The sequence below is a fragment of the Mustelus asterias genome, unplaced genomic scaffold, assembly GCF_964213995.1.
Source record: "Mustelus asterias unplaced genomic scaffold, sMusAst1.hap1.1 HAP1_SCAFFOLD_819, whole genome shotgun sequence".
In the NCBI taxonomy this organism is placed as follows: Eukaryota; Metazoa; Chordata; class Chondrichthyes; order Carcharhiniformes; family Triakidae; genus Mustelus; species Mustelus asterias.
In genome coordinates, this window is record NW_027590765.1 from 137,769 (window position 1) to 160,718 (window position 22,950).

At 53.2% G+C, this 22,950-nt stretch overlaps 1 protein-coding gene across 1 annotated transcript in view; it reads right to left on the reverse strand.

The window, feature by feature from the left end:
• Positions 1 to 2,536: 2,536 nt before the first annotated feature.
• Positions 2,537 to 22,950, reverse strand: part of LOC144487464 (sulfotransferase 1A1-like) — a gene marked incomplete at its 5' end in the record, with an annotated part of 40,915 nt that continues 20,501 nt past the window's right edge. The window contains one exon of the mRNA XM_078205560.1: positions 2,537 to 2,762. Coding sequence (XP_078061686.1) covers positions 2,644 to 2,762 — 119 coding nt within the window. The remainder of the gene's footprint in view (positions 2,763 to 22,950) is intronic.

Consider the following 22,950-nt stretch of genomic DNA (forward strand, 5'->3'; position numbering starts at 1 on the left):
GTGGGAGGGTCGGTGCTGAGGAGCCCCGCACTGTGGGAGGGTCAGTGCTGAGGGAGCGCCGCACTGTGGGAGGGTCAGTGCTGAGGGAGCGCCGCACTGTGGGAGGGTCAGTGCTGAGGGAGCGCCGCACTGTGGGGAGGGTCAGTGCTGAGGGAGCGCCGCACTGTGGGAGGGTCGGTGCTGAGGGAGCGCCGCACTGTGGGAGGGTCAGTGCTGAGGGAGCGCCGCACTGTGGGAGGGTCAGTGCTGAGGGAGCGCCGCACTGTGGGAGGGTCAGTGCTGAGGGAGCGCCGCACTGTGGGAGGGTCAGTGCTGAGGAAGCGCCGCACTGTGGGAGGGTCAGTGCTGAGAGAGCGCCGCACTGTGGGAGGGTCAGTGCTGAGGGAGCGCCGCACTGTGGGAGGGTCTGTGCTGAGGGAGACCCAGCCATATCTCTGCCATCCAATGCATTTTCCCGACAATATGTTGAATATTAGTCAATCTTTATTTGCAGTTTTCAAATTCAGACAAATCATTTAATTTCATAATCCTCTACAGTTAATCTCACGTAATCTCCATCAATGAAGTCCTTCATCCAATCTCTCCATTCCTGAAAGCCGGTTTAAAGTTGATTTATCAGGATCACAAGTCGTGCTAACTTGTCCCTTAGTGTCCAAAGATGTGCAGGTTAGGAGGATTGGCCATGCTAAATTGTCCCTTCGTGTCCAAAGATGTGCAGGTTAGGTGGATTGGCCATGCTAAATTGTCCCTTAGTGTCCAAAGATGTGTAGGTTAGGGGGATTGGCCATGCTAAATTGTCCTTTAGTGTCCAAAGATGTGTAGGTTAGGTGGATTGGCCATGTTAAATTGTCCCTTAGTGTCCAAAGATGTGCGGGTTAGGTGGATTGGCCATGCTAAATTGTCCCTTAGTGTCCAAAGATGTGTAGGTTAGGTGGATTGGCCATGCTAAATTGTCCCTTAGTGTCCAAAGATGTGTAGGTTAGGTGGATTGGCCATGCTAAATTGCCCCTTAGTGTCCAAAGATGTGTAGGTTAGGTGGATTGGCTATGCTAAATTGCCCCTTAGTGTCCAAAGATGTGCAGGTTAGGTGGATTGGCCATACTAAATTGTCCCTTAGTGTCCAAAGATGTGTAGGTTAGGTGGATTGGCCATGCTAAATTGCCCCTTAGTGTCCAAAGATGTGTAGGTTAGGTGGATTGGCTATGCTAAATTGCCCCTTAGTGTCCAAAGATGTGCAGGTTAGGTGGATTGGCCATACTAAATTGTCCCTTAGTGTCCAAAGACGTGCGGGTAATGGGGATTGGCCATGCTAAATTGTCCCTTAGTGTCCAAAGATGTGCAGGTTAGGTGGATTGGCCATGCTAAATTGTCCCTTAGTGTCCAAAGATGTGTAGGTTAGGGTGGATTGGCCATGCTAAATTGCCCCTTAGTGTCCAAAGATGTGCAGGTTAGGTGGATTGGCCATGCTAAATTGTCCCTTAGTGTCCAAAGATGTGTAGGTTAGGTGGATTGGCCATGCTAAATTGCCCCTTAGTGTCCAAAGATGTGCAGGTTAGGTGGATTGGCCGTGCTAAATTGTCCCTTAGTGTCCAAAGACGTGCAGGTTAGGTGGATTGGCCGTGCTAAATTGTCCCTCGTGTTAAGGGAATAGCTGGGGTAAATGCATGGGGTTATGGGGATAGGGTGGGCTTGCGGTCGGTGTCGACTCGATGGGCTGAATGGCCTCCTTCTGCACTGTTGGGATTCGATTATTTGCAGGGGTAGGTTTTTCACGCAGAGAGCGGTGCGTGTCTGGAACGCGTTGCCAGAGGGGGTGGTGGAAGCAGACACATTAGCAACAATTAGGAGACATCTGGATGGGTCCATGGATAGGGAGGGAATCGAGGGATACGCACTGAGTAAGGGCAGAGGTTTGATTTGTAGTTTAGTTGGGGTAAAATGATCGGCATTTGATTTATTATCGTCACGTGTATCGGGATACAGTGAAAAGTATTGTTTCTTGCGCGCTACACAGGCAAAGCATACCGTTCATAGAGAAGGAAAGGAGAGGGTGTAGAATGTAGTGTTCCAGTCACAGCTCGGGGTGTAGAGAAAGATCAACTTCATGCGAGGTAGGTCCATTCAAAAGCAGCAGGAAGAAGCTGTTCTTGAGTCGGTCGGTACGTGACCTCAGACTTTTGTATCTTTTTCCCGACGGAAGAAGGTGGAAGAGAGAATGTCCGGGGTGCGTGGGGGGGGTCCTTAATTATGCCGGCTGCTTTTCCCCCGAGGCAGCGGGAAGTGTAGACGGAGTCGATGGATGGGAGGCTGGTTTGCGTGATGGGATTGGGCTACATTCACGACCCTTTGTAGTTCCTTGCGGTCTTGGGCAGAGCAGGAGCCCAGACCGAGCTAGTATTAGAGGGACTGAGGGGCCTATTCCACGGAAGCAGATGGAGGGTTTTGCAGCGAGTTGTGGTGAGGTTCTGCCCGCAAGGGGATTTAAAGCAGGTTCAATTGGGAGACTCAGAACGGCGGATTGGAGTCCCCGTCGACAAGGAAGGATTGGCGAGTCTGCAGATTCATCAGCCGGGACCTCCGACCAACTGGGGCAGCCTTGAAGGGCCGAATGGACTCCTCGACGTCGGGGTTGGGACACGGCAGCTACTGCCGCAGCTCGGTGCGGAATCGCAGGTCCGAGCCCTTCATCCTCCGCGCATAGTCAGCCTCGAAGGCCTCATCCTGAGCCACGGTGAAGTGGTTCTTCCAATCGCCCACCTCGCCTGCGGGGAGAGACAGAGAGAGCTGTCAGCGAGCGTGACCTGGGAGCCGGAGGCCTTCTCCCGCCTCGGGGACTTCCCCCAGGAAAGGGCCAGGCTCCAATCCCGGCCTAGTGCCAATATCCCACCCACACGCAGTGCTAAGATCCACACACAGGGATCAGGAAAGGGCCAGGCTCCAATCCCGGCCTAGTGCCAATATCCCACCCACACACAGTGCTGAGACCCAGACACAGGGATCAGGAAAGGGCCAGGCTCCAATCCCGGCCTAGTGCCAATATCCCACCCACACACAGTGCTGAGACCCAGACACAGGGATCAGGAAAGGGCCAGGCTCCAATCCCGGCCTAGTGCCAATATCCCACCCACACGCAGTGCTGAGACCCAGACACAGGGATCAGGAAAGGGCCAGGCTCCAATCCCGGCCTAGTGCTGATATCCCACCCACACGCAGTGCTGAGATCCAGACACAGGGATCAGGAAAGTGGCAGGCTCCAATCCCGGCCTAGTGCCGATATCCCACCCACACGCAGTGCTGAGATCCAGACACAGGGATCAGGAAAGGGCCAGGCTCCAATCCGGGCCTAGTGCCAATATCCCATCTACACGTTGTGATGAGACCCAGACACAGGGATCAGGAAAGGGCCAGGCTCCAATCCCGGCCTAGTGCCAATATCCCATCTACACACAGTGCTAAGCCTTGAACACAGAGATCAGGAAAGGGCCAGGCTCCAATCCCGGCCTAGTGCCGATATCCCACCCTCCCCGACACCGAGCGACACGCCCTGGCCACAAACCGGAACGGACATCTCTCTGAAGAAGGTGAAGGCTCAGTTTAGCTTGCGAGTAGAATATTGAACAGGGTAGCCCGGGGGAGGGGTGAGGCCGGGCATTTGGGGAGCCCAATGTGTGTGCGGTCACCATTGGGGTCGATAGAAAACCTGCCCAAAATAAAGCGTGGTGTTGTGATAACTCCCTCAGGGACTGGCTTCCTCGGCCTTGTTGACACGGTGCCAGTTGCCCCCTCTGCAATTCGCACCCACTCGCCAGGGGCCCAAAGATACAAGACAAACCCCTCATTCCTGCCAACCCAGTGCCCAGAGACATGGTCATCAGTCCCACTCTCCGGCCCATCTCCCCACTCAGTCCAAAGCCACTGTGCCTACACGCACTCCAACCGCTCACTCAACCGATCCTCTCCTCCCTCCCCTTCGAGGTCAACTGATTCTCCCCATCTAGTCAACGCACGCAGTCCGTCCCACCACCCCCGCCCCACTAGACAAGCTTGCCCGACACCTCCCGCCCCTCCACCCACCACCACACCGTTCCCACCTGTTCCTCGCACATCATAGACTTGTCTAACACCACAAACCCCTCAATATGTCTGAGCAAGCCCCCCGTACCTAACCCCGTGCTGTACCTGTCCTGGGAGTGTTTGATGGGGGACAGTGTAGAGGGAGCTTTACTCTGTATCTAACCCCGTGCTGTACCTGTCCTGGGAGTGTTTGATGGGGGATAGTGTCGAGGGAGCTTTACTCTGTATCTAACCCCGTGCTGTACCTGTCCTGGGAGTGTTTGATGGGGACAGTGTAGAGGGAGCTTTACTCTGTACCTAACGCCGTGCTGTACCTGTCCTGGGAGTGTTTGATGGGGACAGTGTAGAGGGAGCTTCACTCTGTACCTAACCCCGTGCTGTACCTGTCCTGGGAGTGTTTGATGGGGGACAGTGCAGAGGGAGCTTTACTCTGTATCTAACCCCGTGCTGTACCTGTCCTGGGAGTGTTTGATGGGGAGAGTGTAGAGGGAGCTTTACTCTGTATCTAACCCTGTGCTGTACCTGTCCTGGGAGTGTTTGATGGGGACAGTGTAGAGGGAGCTTTACTCTGTATCTAACCCCATGCTGTACCTGTCCTGGGAGTGTTTGATGGGGACAGTGTAGAGGGAGCTTTACTCTGTATCTAACGCCATGCTGTACCTGTCCTGGGAGTGTTTGATGGAGACAGTGTAGAGGGAGCTTTACTCTGTATCTAACCCCGTGCTGTACCTGTCCTGGGAGTGTTTGATGGGGGACAGTGTAGAGGGAGCTTTACTCTGTATCTAACCCCATGCTGTACCTGTCCTGGGAGTGTTTGATGGGGGACAGTGGAGAGGGAGCTTTACTCTGTATCTAACCCCGTGCTGTACCTGTCCGGGGAGTGTTTGATGGGGGACAGTGTAGAGGGAGCTTTACTCTGTATCTAACCCCGTGCTGTACCTGTCCTGGGAGTGTTTGATGGGGACAGTGGAGAGGGAGCTTTACTGTGTATCTAACCCCGTGCTGTACCTGTCCTGGGAGTGTTTGATGGGGACAGTGTAGAGGGAGCTTTACTCTGTATCTAACCCCATGCTGTACCAGTCCTGGGGGTGTTTGATGGGGGACAGTGTAGAGGGAGCTTTACTCTGTATCTAACCCCGTGCTGTACCTGTCCTGGGAGTGTTTGATGGGGGACAGTGCAGAGGGAGCTTTACTCTGTATCTAACCCCGTGCTGTACCTGTCCTGGGAGTGTTTGATGGGGACAGTGTAGAGGGAGCTTTACTCTGTATCTAACCCCGTGCTGTACCTGTCCTGGGAGTGTTTGATGGGGGACAGTGTAGAGGGAGCTTTACTCTGTATCTAACCCCGTGCTGTACCTGTCCTGGGAGTGTTTGATGGGGGACAGTGTCGAGGGAGCTTTACTCTGTATCTAACCCCGTGCTGTACCTGTCCTGGGAGTGTTTGATGGGGACAGTGTAGAGGGAGCTTTACTCTGTATCTAACCCCGTGCGGTACCTGTCCTGGGAGTGTTTGATGGGGGACAGTGTAGAGGGAGCTTTACTCTGTATCTAACCCCGTGCTGTACCTGTCCTGGGAGTGTTTGATCGGGCAGTGTAGAGGGTGCTTTACTCTGTATCTAACCCCGTGCTGTACCTGCCCTGGGAGTGTTTGATGGGGACAGTGTAGCGGGAGCTTTACTCTGTATCTAACCCCGTGCTGTACCTGTCCTGGGAGTGTTTGATGGGGGACAGTGTAGAGGGAGCTTTACTCTGTATCTAACCCCGTGCTGTACCTGTCCTGGGAGTGTTTGATGGGGGACAGTGTACAGGGAGCTTAACTCTGTATCTAACCCCGTGCTGTACCTGTCCTGGAAGTGTTTGATGGGGGACACTGTAGAGGGAGCTTTACTCTGTATCTAACCCCGTGCTGTACCTGTCCTGGGAGTGTTTGATGGGGGACAGTGTCGAGGGAGCTTTACTCTGTATCTAACCCCGTGCTGTCCCTGTCCTGGGAGTGTTTGATGGGGGACAGTGTAGAGGGAGCTTGACTCTGTATCTAACCCCGTGCTGTACCTGTCCTGGGAGTGTTTGATGGGGACAGTGTAGAGGGAGCTTTACTCTGTATCTAACCCCGTGCTGTACCTGTCCTGGGAGTGTTTGATCGGGCAGTGTAGAGGGTGCTTTAATCTGTATCTAACCCCGTGCTGTACCTGTCCTGGGAGTGTTTGATGGGGGACAATGTAGAGGGAGCTTCACTCTGTATCTAACCCCGTGCTGTACCTGTCCTGGGAGTGTTTGATGGGGACATTGTAGAGGGAGCTTTACTCTGTATCTAACCCCGTGCTGTACCTGTCCTGGGAGTGTTTGATGGGGACATTGTAGAGGGAGCTTTACTCTGTATCTAACCCCGTGCTGTACCTGTCCTGGGAGTGTTTGATGGGGGACAGTCTGGAGGGAGCTTTACTCTGTATCTAACCCCGTGCTGTACCTGTCCTGGGAGTGTTTGATCGGGCAGTGTAGAGGGGGCTTTACTCTGTATCTAACCCCGTGCTGTACCTGTCCTGGGAGTGTTTGATGGGGGACAGTGTAGAGGGAGCTTTACTCTGTATCTAACCCCATGCTGTACCAGTCCTGGGGGTGTTTGATGGGGGACAGTGTAGAGGGAGCTTTACTCTGTATCTAACCCCGTGCTGTACCTGCCCTGGGAGTGTTTGATGGGGGACAGTGTAGAGGGAGCTTTACTCTGTATCTAACCCCGTGCTGTACCTGTCCTGGGAGTGTTTGATGGGGGACAGTCTGGAGGGAGCTTTACTCTGTATCGAACCCCGTGCTGTACCTGTCCTGGGAGTGTTTGATGGGGGACAGTGTAGAGGGAGCTTTACTCTGTATCTAACCCCGTGCTGTACCTGTCCTGGGAGTGTTTGATGGGGACAGTGGAGAGGGAGCTTTACTGTGTATCTAACCCCGTGCTGTACCTGTCCTGGGAGTGTTTGATGGGGACAGTGTAGAGGGAGCTTTACTCTGTATCTAACCCCATGCTGTACCAGTCCTGGGGGTGTTTGATGGGGGACAGTGTAGAGGGAGCTTTACTCTGTATCTAACCCCGTGCTGTACCTGTCCTGGGAGTGTTTGATGGGGAACAGTGCAGAGGGAGCTTTACTCTGTATCTAACCCCGTGCTGTACCTGTCCTGGGAGTGTTTGATGGGGACAGTGTAGAGGGAGCTTTACTCTGTATCTAACCCCGTGCTGTACCTGTCCTGGGAGTGTTTGATGGGGGACAGTGTAGAGGGAGCTTGACTCTGTATCTAACCCCGTGCTGTACCTGTCCTGGGAGTGTTTGATGGGGACAGTGTAGAGGGAGCTTTACTCTGTATCTAACCCCGTGCTGTACCTGTCCTGGGAGTGTTTGATCGGGCAGTGTAGAGGGTGCTTTACTCTGTATCTAACCCCGTGCTGTACCTGTCCTGGGAGTGTTTGATGGGGACAGTGGAGCGGGAGCTTTACTCTGTATCTAACCCCGTGCTGTACCTGTCCTGGGAGTGTTTGATGGGGGACAGTGTACAGGGAGCTTTACTCTGTATCTAACCCCGTGCTGTACCTGTCCTGGAAGTATTTGATGGGGGACACTGTAGAGGGAGCTTTACTCTGTATCTAACCCCGTGCTGTACCTGTCCTGGGAGTGTTTGATGGGGGACAGTGTCGAGGGAGCTTTACTCTGTATCTAACACCGTGCTGTACCTGTCCTGGGAGTGTTTGATGGGGACAGTGTAGAGGGAGCTTTACTCTGTATCTAACCCCGTGCTGTCCCTGTCCTGGGAGTGTTTGATGGGGGACAGTGTAGAGGGAGCTTTACTCTGTATCTAACCCCGTGCTGTACCTGTCCTGGGAGCATTTGATCGGGACAGTGTAGAGGGAGCATTACTCTGTATCTAACCTCGTGCTGTACCTGTCCTGGGAGTGTTTGATCGGGCAGTGTAGAGGGTGCTTTAATCTGTATCTAACCCCGTGCTGTACCTGTCCTGGGAGTGTTTGATGGGGGACAATGTAGAGGGAGCTTCACTCTGTATCTAACCCCGTGCTGTACCTGTCCTGGGAGTGTTTGATGGGGACATTGTAGAGGGAGCTTTACTCTGTATCTAACCCCGTGCTGTACCTGTCCTGGGAGTGTTTGATGGGGACATTGTAGAGGGAGCTTTACTCTGTATCTAACCCCGTGCTGTACCTGTCCTGGGAGTGTTTGATGGGGGACAGTCTGGAGGGAGCTTTACTCTGTATCTAACCCCGTGCTGTACCTGTCCTGGGAGTGTTTGATCGGGCAGTGTAGAGGGGGCTTTACTCTGTATCTAACCCCGTGCTGTACCTGTCCTGGGAGTGTTTGATGGGGGACAGTGTAGAGGGAGCTTTACTCTGTATCTAACCCCATGCTGTACCAGTCCTGGGGGTGTTTGATGGGGGACAGTGTAGAGGGAGCTTTACTCTGTATCTAACCCCGTGCTGTACCTGCCCTGGGAGTGTTTGATGGGGGACAGTGTAGAGGGAGCTTTACTCTGTATCTAACCCCGTGCTGTACCTGTCCTGGGAGTGTTTGATGGGGGACAGTCTGGAGGGAGCTTTACTCTGTATCGAACCCCGTGCTGTACCTGTCCTGAGAGTGTTTGATGGGGACAGTGTAGAGGGAGCTTTACTCTGTATCTAACGCCATGCTGTACCTGTCCTGGGAGTGTTTGATGGAGACAGTGTAGAGGGAGCTTTACTCTGTATCTAACCCCGTGCTGTACCTGTCCTGGGAGTGTTTGATGGGGGACAGTGTAGAGGGAGCTTTACTCTGTATCTAACCCCATGCTGTACCTGTCCTGGGAGTGTTTGATGGGGGACAGTGTAGAGGGAGCTTTACTCTGTATCTAACCCCGTGCTGTACCTGTCCTGGGAGTGTTTGATGGGGGACAGTGTAGAGGGAGTTTTACTCTGTATCTAACCCCGTGCTGTACCTGTCCTGGGAGTGTTTGATGGGGACAGTGGAGAGGGAGCTTTACTGTGTATCTAACCCCGTGCTGTACCTGTCCTGGGAGTGTTTGATGGGGACAGTGTAGAGGGAGCTTTACTCTGTATCTAACCCCATGCTGTACCAGTCCTGGGGGTGTTTGATGGGGGACAGTGTAGAGGGAGCTTTACTCTGTATCTAACCCCGTGCTGTACCTGTCCTGGGAGTGTTTGATGGGGGACAGTGCAGAGGGAGCTTTACTCTGTATCTAACCCCGTGCTGTACCTGTCCTGGGAGTGTTTGATGGGGACAGTGTAGAGGGAGCTTTACTCTGTATCTAACCCCGTGCTGTACCTGTCCTGGGAGTGTTTGATGGGGGACAGTGTAGAGGGAGCTTTACTCTGTATCTAACCCCGTGCTGTACCTGTCCTGGGAGTGTTTGATGGGGGACAGTGTCGAGGGAGCTTTACTCTGTATCTAACCCCGTGCTGTACCTGTCCTGGGAGTGTTTGATGGGGACAGTGTAGAGGGAGCTTTACTCTGTATCTAACCCCGTGCTGTCCCTGTCCTGGGAGTGTTTGATGGGGACAGTGTAGAGGGAGCTTTACTCTGTATCTAACCCCGTGCTGTACCTGTCCTGGGAGTGTTTGATCGGGCAGTGTAGAGGGTGCTTTACTCTGTATCTAACCCCGTGCTGTACCTGTCCTGGGAGTGTTTGATGGGGACAGTGTAGCGGGAGCTTTACTCTGTATCTCACCCCGTGCTGGACCTGTCCTGGGAGTGTTTGATGGGGGACAGTGTAGAGGGAGCTTTACTCTGTATCTAACCCCGTGCTGTACCTGTCCTGGGAGTGTTTGATGGGGACAGTGTAGAGGGAGCTTTACTCTGTATCTAACCCCGTGCTGTACCTGTCCTGGAAGTGTTTGATGGGGGACACTGTAGAGGGAGCTTTACTCTGTATCTAACACCGTGCTGTACCTGTCCTGGGAGTGTTTGATGGGGACAGTGTAGAGGGAGCTTTACTCTGTATCTAACCCCGTGCTGTCCCTGTCCTGGGAGTGTTTGATGGGGGACAGTGTAGAGGGAGCTTTACTCTGTATCTAACCCCGTGCTGTACCTGTCCTGGGAGTGTTTGATGGGGGACAGTGTCGAGGGAGCTTTACTCTGTATCTAACACCGTGCTGTACCTGTCCTGGGAGTGTTTGATGGGGACAGTGTAGAGGGAGCTTTACTCTGTATCTAACCCCGTGCTGTCCCTGTCCTGGGAGTGTTTGATGGGGGACAGTGTAGAGGGAGCTTGACTCTGTATCTAACCCCGTGCTGTACCTGTCCTGGGAGTGTTTGATGGGGACAGTGTAGAGGGAGCTTTACTCTGTATCTAACTCCGTGCTGTACCTGTCCTGGGAGTGTTTGATCGGGCAGTGTAGAGGGTGCTTTAATCTGTATCTAACCCCGTGCTGTACCTGTCCTGGGAGTGTTTGATGGGGGACAATGTAGAGGGAGCTTCACTCTGTATCTAACCCCGTGCTGTACCTGTCCTGGGAGTGTTTGATGGGGACATTGTAGAGGTAGCTTTACTCTGTATCTAACCCCGTGCTGTACCTGTCCTGGGAGTGTTTGATGGGGACATTGTAGAGGGAGCTTTACTCTGTATCGAACCCCGTGCTGTACCTGTCCTGGGAGTGTTTGATGGGGGACAGTCTGGAGGGAGCTTTACTCTGTATCTAACCCCGTGCTGTACCTGTCCTGGGAGTGTTTGATCGGGCAGTGTAGAGGGTGCTTTACTCTGTATCTAACCCCGTGCTGTACCTGTCCTGGGAGTGTTTGATGGGGGACAGTGTAGAGGGAGCTTTACTCTGTATCTAACCCCATGCTGTACCAGTCCTGGGGGTGTTTGATGGGGGACAGTGTAGAGGGAGCTTTACTCTGTATCTAACCCCGTGCTGTACCTGCCCTGGGAGTGTTTGATGGGGGACAGTGTAGAGGGAGCTTTACTCTGTATCTAACCCTGTGCTGTACCTGTCCTGGGAGTGTTTGATGGGGGACAGTCTGGAGGGAGCTTTACTCTGTATCTAACCCCGTGCTGTACCTGTCCTGGGAGTGTTTGATGGGGGACAGTGTAGAGGGAGCTTTACTCTGTATCTAACCCCGTGCTGTACCTGTCCTGGGAGTGTTTGATGGGGACAGTGGAGAGGGAGCTTTACTGTGTATCTAACCCCGTGCTGTACCTGTCCTGGGAGTGTTTGATGGGGACAGTGTCGAGGGAGCTTTACTCTGTATCTAACCCGATGCTGTACCAGTCCTGGGGGTGTTTGATGGGGGACAGTGTAGAGGGAGCTTTACTCTGTATCTAACCCCGTGCTGTACCTGTCCTGGGAGTGTTTGATGGGGAACAGTGCAGAGGGAGCTTTACTCTGTATCTAACCCCGTGCTGTACCTGTCCTGGGAGTGTTTGATGGGGACAGTGTAGAGGGAGCTTTACTCTGTATCTAACCCCGTGCTGTACCTGTCCTGGGAGTGTTTGATGGGGGACAGTGTAGAGGGAGCTTTACTCTGTATCTAACCCCGTGCTGTACCTGTCCTGGGAGTGTTTGATGGGGGACAGTGTCGAGGGAGCTTTACTCTGTATCTAACCCCGTGCTGTACCTGTCCTGGGAGTGTTTGATGGGGACAGTGTAGAGGGAGCTTTACTCTGTATCTAACCCCGTGCTGTCCCTGTCCTGGGAGTGTTTGATTGGGGACAGTGTAGAGGGAGCTTTACTCTGTATCTAACCCCGTGCTGTACCTGTCCTGGGAGTGTTTGATCGGGCAGTGTAGAGGGTGCTTTACTCTGTATCTAACCCCGTGCTGTACCTGTCCTGGGAGTGTTTGATGGGGACAGTGGAGCGGGAGCTTTACTCTGTATCTAACCCCGTGCTGTACCTGTCCTGGGAGTGTTTGATGGGGGACAGTGTACAGGGAGCTTAACTCTGTATCTAACCCCGTGCTGTCACTGTCCTGGAAGTATTTGATGGGGGACACTGTAGAGGGAGCTTTACTCTGTATCTAACCCCGTGCTGTACCTGTCCTGGGAGTGTTTGATGGGGGACAGTGTCGAGGGAGCTTTACTCTGTATCTAACACCGTGCTGTACCTGTCCTGGGAGTGTTTGATGGGGACAGTGTAGAGGGAGCTTTACTCTGTATCTAACCCCGTGCTGTCCCTGTCCTGGGAGTGTTTGATGGGGGACAGTGTAGAGGGAGCTTTACTCTGTATCTAACCCCGTGCTGTACCTGTCCTGGGAGCATTTGATCGGGACAGTGTAGAGGGAGCTTTACTCTGTATCTAACCCCGTGCTGTACCTGTCCTGGGAGTGTTTGATGGGGACATTGTAGAGGGAGCTTTACTCTGTATCTAACCCCGTGCTGTACCTGTCCTGGGAGTGTTTGATGGGGACATTGTAGAGGGAGCTTTACTCTGTATCTAACCCCGTGCTGTCCCTGTCCTGGGAGTGTTTGATGGGGGACAGTCTGGAGGGAGCTTTACTCTGTATCTAACCCCGTGCTGTACCTGTCCTGGGAGTGTTTGATCGGGCAGTGTAGAGGGGGCTTTACTCTGTATCTAACCCCGTGCTGTACCTGTCCTGGGAGTGTTTGATGGGGGACAGTGTAGAGGGAGCTTTACTCTGTATCTAACCCCATGCTGTACCAGTCCTGGGGGTGTTTGATGGGGGACAGTGTAGAGGGAGCTTTACTCTGTATCTAACCCCGTGCTGTACCTGCCCTGGGAGTGTTTGATGGGGGACAGTGTAGAGGGAGCTTTACTCTGTATCTAACCCCGTGCTGTACCTGTCCTGGGAGTGTTTGATGGGGGACAGTCTGGAGGGAGCTTTACTCTGTATCTAACCCCGTGCTGTACCTGTCCTGGGAGTGTTTGATGAGGGACAGTGTAGAGGGAGCTTTACTCTGTATCTAACCCCGTGCTGTACCTGTCCTGGGAGTGTTTGATGGGGGACAGTGTGGAGGGAGCTTTACTCTGTATCGAACCCCGTGCTGTACCTGTCCTGAGAGTGTTTGATGGGGACAGTGTAGAGGGAGCTTTACTCTGTATCTAACGCCATGCTGTACCTGTCCTGGGAGTGTTTGATGGAGACAGTGTAGAGGGAGCTTTACTCTGTATCTAACCCCGTGCTGTACCTGTCCTGGGAGTGTTTGATGGGGGACAGTGTCGAGGGAGCTTTACTCTGTATCTAACCCCATGCTGTACCTGTCCTGGGAGTGTTTGATGGGGGACAGTGTAGAGGGAGCTTTACTCTTTATCTAACCCCGTGCTGTACCTGTCCTGGGAGTGTTTGATGGGGGACAGTGTAGAGGGAGTTTTACTCTGTATCTAACACCGTGCTGTACCTGTCCTGGGAGTGTTTGATGGGGACAGTGGAGAGGGAGCTTTACTGTGTATCTAACCCCGTGCTGTACCTGTCCTGGGAGTGTTTGATGGGGACAGTGTAGAGGGAGCTTTACTCTGTATCTAACCCCATGCTGTACCAGTCCTGGGGGTGTTTGATGGGGGACAGTGTAGAGGGAGCTTTACTCTGTATCTAACCCCGTGCTGTACCTGTCCTGGGAGTGTTTGATGGGGGACAGTGCAGAGGGAGCTTTACTCTGTATCTAACCCCGTGCTGTACCTGTCCTGGGAGTGTTTGATGGGGACAGTGTAGAGGGAGCTTTACTCTGTATCTAACCCCGTGCTGTACCTGTCCTGGGAGTGTTTGATGGGGGACAGTGTAGAGGGAGCTTTACTCTGTATCTAACCCCGTGCTGTACCTGTCCTGGGAGTGTTTGATGGGGGACAGTGTCGAGGGAGCTTTACTCTGTATCTAACCCCGTGCTGTACCTGTCCTGGGAGTGTTTGATGGGGACAGTGTAGAGGGAGCTTTACTCTGTATCTAACCCCGTGCTGTCCCTGTCCTGGGAGTGTTTGATGGGGACAGTGTAGAGGGAGCTTTACTCTGTATCTAACTCCGTGCTGTACCTGTCCTGGGAGTGTTTGATCGGGCAGTGTAGAGGGTGCTTTACTCTGTATCTAACCCCGTGCTGTACCTGTCCTGGGAGTGTTTGATGGGGACAGTGTAGAGGGAGCTTTACTCTGTATCTAACCCCGTGCTGTACCTGTCCTGGAAGTGTTTGATGGGGGACACTGTAGAGGGAGCTTTACTCTGTATCTAACCCCGTGCTGTACCTGTCCTGGGAGTGTTTGATGGGGACAGTGTAGAGGGAGCTTTACTCTGTATCTAACCCCGTGCTGTCCCTGTCCTGGGAGTGTTTGATGGGGGACAGTGTAGAGGGAGCTTTACTCTGTATCTAACCCCGTGCTGTACCTGTCCTGGGAGCATTTGATCGGGACAGTTAGAGGGAGCTTTACTCTGTATCTAACCCCGTGCTGTACCTGTCCTGGGAGTGTTTGATCGGGCAGTGCAGAGGGTGCTTTAATCTGTATCTAACCCCGTGCTGTACCTGTCCTGGGAGTGTTTGATGGGGACAATGTAGAGGGAGCTTCACTCTGTATCTAACCCCGTGCTGTACCTGTCCTGGGAGTGTTTGATGGGGACATTGTAGAGGGAGCTTTACTCTGTATCTAACCCCGTGCTGTACCTGTCCTGGGAGTGTTTGATGGGGACATTGTAGAGGGAGCTTTACTCTGTATCTAACCCCGTGCTGTACCTGTCCTGGGAGTGTTTGATGGGGGACAGTCTGGAGGGAGCTTTACTCTGTATCTAACCCCGTGCTGTACCTGTCCTGGGAGTGTTTGATCGGGCAGTGTAGAGGGTGCTTTACTCTGTATCTAACCCCGTGCTGTAACTGTCCTGGGAGTGTTTGATGGGGGACAGTGTAGAGGGAGCTTTACTCTGTATCTAACCCCATGCTGTACCAGTCCTGGGGGTGTTTGATGGGGGACAGTGTAGAGGGAGCTTTACTCTGTATCTAACCCCGTGCTGTACCTGTCCTGGGAGCATTTGATCGGGACAGTGTAGAGGGAGCTTTACTCTGTATCTAACCCCGTGCTGTACCTGTCCTGGGAGTGTTTGATCGGGCAGTGTAGAGGGTGCTTTAATCTGTATCTAACCCCGTGCTGTACCTGTCCTGGGAGTGTTTGATGGGGGACAATGTAGAGGGAGCTTCACTCTGTATCTAACCCCGTGCTGTACCTGTCCTGGGAGTGTTTGATGGGGACATTGTAGAGGGAGCTTTACTCTGTATCTAACCCCGTGCTGTACCTGTCCTGGGAGTGTTTGATGGGGACATTGTAGAGGGAGCTTTACTCTGTATCTAACCCCGTGCTGTACCTGTCCTGGGAGTGTTTGATGGGGGACAGTCTGGAGGGAGCTTTACTCTGTATCTAACCCCGTGCTGTACTTGTCCTGGGAGTGTTTGATCGGGCAGTGTAGAGGGGGCTTTACTCTGTATCTAACCCCGTGCTGTACCTGTCCTGGGAGTGTTTGATGGGGGACAGTGTAGAGGGAGCTTTACTCTGTATCTAACCCCATGCTGTACCAGTCCTGGGGGTGTTTGATGGGGGACAGTGTAGAGGGAGCTTTACTCTGTATCTAACCCCGTGCTGTACCTGCCCTGGGAGTGTTTGATGGGGGACAGTGTAGAGGGAGCTTTACTCTGTATCTAACCCCGTGCTGTACCTGTCCTGGGAGTGTTTGATGGGGGACAGTCTGGAGGGAGCTTTACTCTGTATCTAACCCCGTGCTGTACCTGTCCTGGGAGTGTTTGATGAGGGACAGTGTAGAGGGAGCTTTACTCTGTATCTAACCCCGTGCTGTACCTGTCCTGGGAGTGTTTGATGGGGGACAGTGTGGAGGGAGCTTTACTCTGTATCGAACCCCGTGCTGTACCTGTCCTGAGAGTGTTTGATGGGGACAGTGTAGAGGGAGCTTTACTCTGTATCTAACGCCATGCTGTACCTGTCCTGGGAGTGTTTGATGGAGACAGTGTAGAGGGAGCTTTACTCTGTATCTAACCCCGTGCTGTACCTGTCCTGGGAGTGTTTGATGGGGGACAGTGTAGAGGGAGCTTTACTCTGTATCTAACCCCATGCTGTACATGTCCTGGGAGTGTTTGATGGGGGACAGTGTAGAGGGAGCTTTACTCTGTATCTAAGCCCGTGCTGTACCTGTCCTGGGAGTGTTTGATGGGGGACAGTGTAGAGGGAGTTTTACTCTGTATCTAACCCCGTGCTGTACCTGTCCTGGGAGTGTTTGATGGGGACAGTGGAGAGGGAGCTTTACTGTGTATCTAACCCCGTGCTGTACCTGTCCTGGAAGTGTTTGATGGGGACAGTGTAGAGGGAGCTTTACTCTGTATCTAACCCCATGCTGTACCAGTCCTGGGGGTGTTTGATGGGGGACAGTGTAGAGGGAGCTTTACTCTGTATCTAACCCCGTGCTGTACCTGTCCTGGGAGTGTTTGATGGGGGACAGTGCAGAGGGAGCTTTACTCTGTATCTAACCCCGTGCTGTACCTGTCCTGGGAGTGTTTGATGGGGACAGTGTAGAGGGAGCTTTACTCTGTATTTAACCCCGTGCTGTACCTGTCCTGGGAGTGTTTGATGGGGGACAGTGTAGAGGGAGCTTTACTCTGTATCTAACCCCGTGCTGTACCTGTCCTGGGAGTGTTTGATGGGGGACAGTGTCGAGGGAGCTTTACTCTGTATCTAACCCCGTGCTGTACCTGTCCTGGGAGTGTTTGATGGGGACAGTGTAGAGGGAGCTTTACTCTGTATCTAACCCCGTGCTGTCCCTGTCCTGGGAGTGTTTGATGGGGACAGTGTAGAGGGAGCTTTACTCTGTATCTAACCCCGTGCTGTACCTGTCCTGGGAGTGTTTGATCGGGCAGTGTAGAGGGTGCTTTACTCTGTATCTAACCCCGTGCTGTACCTGTCCTGGGAGTGTTTGATGGGGACAGTGTAGCGGGAGCTTTACTCTGTATCTCACCCCGTGCTGTACCTGTCCTGGGAGTGTTTGATGGGGGACAGTGTAGAGGGAGCTTTACTCTGTATCTAACCCCGTGCTGTACCTGTCCTGGGAGTGTTTGATGGGGACAGTGTAGAGGGAGCTTTACTCTGTATCTAACCCCGTGCTGTACCTGTCCTGGAAGTGTTTGATGGGGGACACTGTAGAGGGAGCTTTACTCTGTATCTAACCCCGTGCTGTCCCTGTCCTGGGAGTGTTTGATGGGGACAGTGTAGAGGGAGCTTTACTCTGTATCTAACCCCGTGCTGTCCCTGTCCTGGGAGTGTTTGATGGGGGACAGTGTAGAGGGAGCTTTACTCTGTATCTAACCCCGTGCTGTACCTGTCCTGGGAGCATTTGATCGGGACAGTGTAGAGGGAGCTTTACTCTGTATCTAACACCGTGCTGTACCTGTCCTGGGAGTGTTTGATCGGGCAGTGCAGAGGGTGCTTTAATCTGTATCTAACCCCGTGCTGTACCTGTCCTGGGAGTGTTTGATGGGGACAATGTAGAGGGAGCTTCACTCTGTATCTAACCCCGTGCTGTACCTGTCCTGGGAGTGTTTGATGGGGACATTGTAGAGGGAGCTTTACTCTGTATCTAACCCCGTGCTGTACCTGTCCTGGGAGTGTTTGATGGGGACATTGTAGAGGGAGCTTTACTCTGTATCTAACCCCGTGCTGTACCTGTCCTGGGAGTGTTTGATGGGGGACAGTCTGGAGGGAGCTTTACTCTGTATCTAACCCCGTGCGGTACCTGTCCTGGGAGTGTTTGATCGGGCAGTGTAGAGGGTGCTTTACTCTGTATCTAACCCCGTGCTGTAACTGTCCTGGGAGTGTTTGATGGGGGACAGTGTAGAGGGAGCTTTACTCTGTATCTAACCCCATGCTGTACCAGTCCTGGGGGTGTTTGATGGGGGACAGTGTAGAGGGAGCTTTACTCTGTATCTAACCCCGTGCTGTACCTGCCCTGGGAGTGTTTGATGGGGGACAGTGTAGAGGGAGCTTTACTCTGTATCTAACCCCGTGCTGTACCTGTCCTGGGAGTGTTTGATGGGGGACAGTCTGGAGGGAGCTTTACTCTGTATCTAACCCCGTGCTGTACCTGTCCTGGGAGTGTTTGATGAGGGACAGTGTAGAGGGAGCTTTACTCTGTATCTAACCCCGTGCTGTCCCTGTCCTGGGAGTGTTTGATGGGGGACAGTGTGGAGGGAGCTTTACTCTGTATCGAACCCCGTGCTGTACCTGTCCTGAGAGTGTTTGATGGGGGACAGTGTGGAGGGAGCTTTACTCTGTATCTAACCCCGTGCTGTACCTGTCCTGGGAGTGTTTGATGGGGACAGTGTAGAGGGAGCTTTACTCTGTATCTAACCCCGTGCTGTACCTGCCCTGGGAGTGTTTGATGGGGGACAGTGTAGAGGGAGCTTTACTCTGTATCTAACCCCATGCTGTACCTGTCCTGGGAGTGTTTGATGGGGGACAGTCTGGAGGGAGCTTTACTCTGTATCTAACCCCGTGCTGTACCTGTCCTGGGAGTGTTTGATGGGGGACAGTGTGGAGGGAGCTTTACTCTGTATCGAACCCCGTGCTGCACCTGTCCTGAGAGTGTTTGATGGGGGACAGTGTGAAGGGAGCTTTACTCTGTATCTAACCCCGTGCTGTACCTGTCCTGGGAGTGTTTGATGGGGACAGTGTCGAGGGAGCTTTACTCTGTATCTAACCCCGTGATGTACCTGTCTTGGGAGTTTTTGATGGGGACAGTGCAGAGGGAGCTTTACTCTGTATCTAACCCCGTGCTGTACCTGTCCTGGGAGTGTTTGATGGGGACAGTGTAGAGGGAGCTTTACTCTGTATCTAACCCCGTGCTGTACCTGTCCTGGGAGTGTTTGATGGGGGACAGTGTCGAGGGAGCTTTACTCTGTATCTAACCCCATGCTGTACCAGTCCTGGGGGTGTTTGATGGGGGACAGTGTAGAGGGAGCTTTACTCTGTATCTAACCCCGTGCTGTACCTGCCCTGGGAGTGTTTGATGGGGGACAGTCTGGAGGGAGCTTTACTCTGTATCTAACCCCGTGCTGTACCTGTCCTGGGAGTGTTTGATGGGGACAGTGTAGAGGGAGCTTTACTCTGTATCTAACCACGTGCTGTACCTGTCCTGGGAGTGTTTGATGGGGGACAGTGTGGAGGAAGCTTTACTCTGTATCGAACCCCGTGCTGTACCTGTCCTGAGAGTGTTTGATGGGGGACAGTGTGGAGGGAGCTTTACTCTGTATCTAACCCCGTGCTGTACCTGTCCTGGGAGTGTTTGATGGGGACAGTGTAGAGGGAGCTTTACTCTGTATCTAACCCCGTGCTGTACCTGCCCTGGGAGTGTTTGATGGGGGACAGTGTAGAGGGAGCTTTACTCTGTATCTAACCCTGTGCTGTACCTGTCCTGGGAGTGTTTGATGGGGGACAGTCTGGAGGGAGCTTTACTCTGTATCTAACCCCGTGCTGTACCTGTCCTCGGAGTGTTTGATGGGGGCAGTGTGGAGGGAGCTTTACTCTGTATCGAACCCCGTGCTGTACCTGTCCTGGGAGTGTTTGATGGGGACAGTGTAGAGGGAGCTTTACTCTGTATCTAACCCCGTGCTGTACCTGCCCTGGGAGTGTTTGATGGGGGACAGTGTAGAGGGAGCTTTACTCTGTATCTAACCCCGTGCTGTACCTGTCCTGGGAGTGTTTGATGAGGGACAGTGTAGAGGGAGCTTTACTCTGTATCTCACCCCGTGCTGTACCTGTCCTGGGAGTGTTTGATGGGGGCAGTGTGGAGGGAGCTTTACTCTGTATCGAACCCCGTGCTGTACCTGTCCTGGGAGTGTTTGATGGGGGCAGTGTGGAGGGAGCTTTACTCTGTATCGAACCCCGTGCTGTACCTGTCCTGAGAGTGTTTGATGGGGGACAGTGTGGAGGGAGCTTTACTCTGTATCTAACCCCGTGCTGTACCTGTCCTGGGAGTGTTTGATGGGGACAGTGTAGAGGGAGCTTTACTCTGTATCTAACCCCGTGCTGTACCTGTCCTGGGAGTGTTTGATGGGGACAGTGTAGAGGGAGCTTTACTCTGTATCTAACCCCGTGCTGTACCTGTCCTGGGAGTGTTTGATGGGGGACAGTGTAGAGGGAGCTTTACTCTGTATCTAACCCCGTGCTGTACCTGTCCTGGGAGTGTTTGATGGGGACAGTGTAGAGGGAGCTTTACTCTGTATCTAACCCCGTGCTGTACCTGTCCTGGGAGTGTTTGATGGGGACAGTGTAGAGGGAGCTTTACTCTGTATCTAACCCCGTGCTGTACCTGTCCTGGGAGTGTTTGATGGGGACAGTGTAGAGGGAGCTTTACTCTGTATCGAACCCCGTGCTGTACCTGTCCTGGGAGTGTTTGATGGGGACAGTGTAGAGGGAGCTTTACTCTGTATCTAACCCCGTGCTGTACCTGTCCTGGGAGTGTTTGATGGGGACAGTGTAGAGGGAGCTTTACTCTGTATCTAACCCCGTGCTGTCCCTGTCCTGGGAGTGTTTGAATGGGGACAGTGTAGAGGGAGCTTTACTCTGTGTCTAACCCCGTGCTGTACCTGTCCTGGGAGTGTTTGATGGGGACAGTGTAGAGGGAGCTTTACTCTGTATCTAACCCCGTGCTGTCCCTGTCCTGGGAGTGTTTGAATGGGGACAGTGTAGAGGGAGCTTTACTCTGTGTCTAACCCCGTGCTGTACCTGTCCTGGGAGTGTTTGATGGGGACAGTGTAGAGGGAGCTTTACTCTGTATCTAACCCCGTGCTGTACCTGTCCTGGGAGTGTTTGATGGGGACAGTGTAGAGGGAGCTTTACTCTGTATCTAACCCCGTGCTGTACCTGTCCTGGGAGTGTTTGATGGGGACAGTGTAGAGGGAGCTTTACTCTGTATCTAACCCCGTGCTGTACCTGTCCTGGGAGTGTTTGATGGGGACAGTGTAGAGGGAGCTTTACTCTGTATCTAACCCCGTGCTGTACCTGTCCTGGGAGTGTTTGATGGGGACAGTGTAGAGGGAGCTTTACTCTGTATCTAACCCCGTGCTGTCCCTGTCCTGGGAGTGTTTGAATGGGGACAGTGTAGAGGGAGCTTTACTCTGTATCTAACCCCGTGCTGTACCTGTCCTGGGAGTGTTTGATGGGGGACAGTGTAGAGGGAGCTTTACTCTGTATCTAACCCCGTGCTGTACCTGTCCTGGGAGTGTTTGATGGGGGACAGTGTAGAGGGAGCTTTACTCTGTATCTAACCCCGTGCTGTACCTGTCCTGGGAGTGTTTGATGGGGGACAGTGTGGAGGGAGCTTTACTCTGTATCGAACCCCGTGCTGCACCTGTCCTGAGAGTGTTTGATGGGGGACAGTGTGAAGGGAGCTTTACTCTGTATCTAACCCCGTGCTGTACCTGTCCTGGGAGTGTTTGATGGGGACAGTGTCGAGGGAGCTTTACTCTGTATCTAACCCCGTGATGTACCTGTCTTGGGAGTTTTTGATGGGGACAGTGCAGAGGGAGCTTTACTCTGTATCTAACCCCGTGCTGTACCTGTCCTGGGAGTGTTTGATGGGGACAGTGTAGAGGGAGCTTTACTCTGTATCTAACCCCGTGCTGTACCTGTCCTGGGAGTGTTTGATGGGGGACAGTGTCGAGGGAGCTTTACTCTGTATCTAACCCCATGCTGTACCAGTCCTGGGGGTGTTTGATGGGGGACAGTGTAGAGGGAGCTTTACTCTGTATCTAACCCCGTGCTGTACCTGCCCTGGGAGTGTTTGATGGGGGACAGTCTGGAGGGAGCTTTACTCTGTATCTAACCCCGTGCTGTACCTGTCCTGGGAGTGTTTGATGGGGACAGTGTAGAGGGAGCTTTACTCTGTATCTAACCACGTGCTGTACCTGTCCTGGGAGTGTTTGATGGGGGACAGTGTTGAGGAAGCTTTACTCTGTATCGAACCCCGTGCTGTACCTGTCCTGAGAGTGTTTGATGGGGGACAGTGTGGAGGGAGCTTTACTCTGTATCTAACCCCGTGCTGTACCTGTCCTGGGAGTGTTTGATGGGGACAGTGTAGAGGGAGCTTTACTCTGTATCTAACCCCGTGCTGTACCTGCCCTGGGAGTGTTTGATGGGGGACAGTGTAGAGGGAGCTTTACTCTGTATCTAACCCTGTGCTGTACCTGTCCTGGGAGTGTTTGATGGGGGACAGTCTGGAGGGAGCTTTACTCTGTATCTAACACCGTGCTGTACCTGTCCTCGGAGTGTTTGATGGGGGCAGTGTGGAGGGAGCTTTACTCTGTATCGAACCCCGTGCTGTACCTGTCCTGGGAGTGTTTGATGGGGACAGTGTAGAGGGAGCTTTACTCTGTATCTAACCCCGTGCTGTACCTGCCCTGGGAGTGTTTGATGGGGGACAGTGTAGAGGGAGCTTTACTCTGTATCTAACCCCGTGCTGTACCTGTCCTGGGAGTGTTTGATGAGGGACAGTGTAGAGGGAGCTTTACTCTGTATCTCACCCCGTGCTGTACCTGTCCTGGGAGTGTTTGATGGGGGCAGTGTGGAGGGAGCTTTACTCTGTATCGAACCCCGTGCTGTACCTGTCCTGGGAGTGTTTGATGGGGGCAGTGTGGAGGGAGCTTTACTCTGTATCGAACCCCGTGCTGTACCTGTCCTGAGAGTGTTTGATGGGGGACAGTGTGGAGGGAGCTTTACTCTGTATCTAACCCCGTGCTGTACCTGTCCTGGGAGTGTTTGATGGGGACAGTGTAGAGGGAGCTTTACTCTGTATCTAACCCCGTGCTGTACCTGTCCTGGGAGTGTTTGATGGGGACAGTGTAGAGGGAGCTTTACTCTGTATCTAACCCCGTGCTGTACCTGTCCTGGGAGTGTTTGAT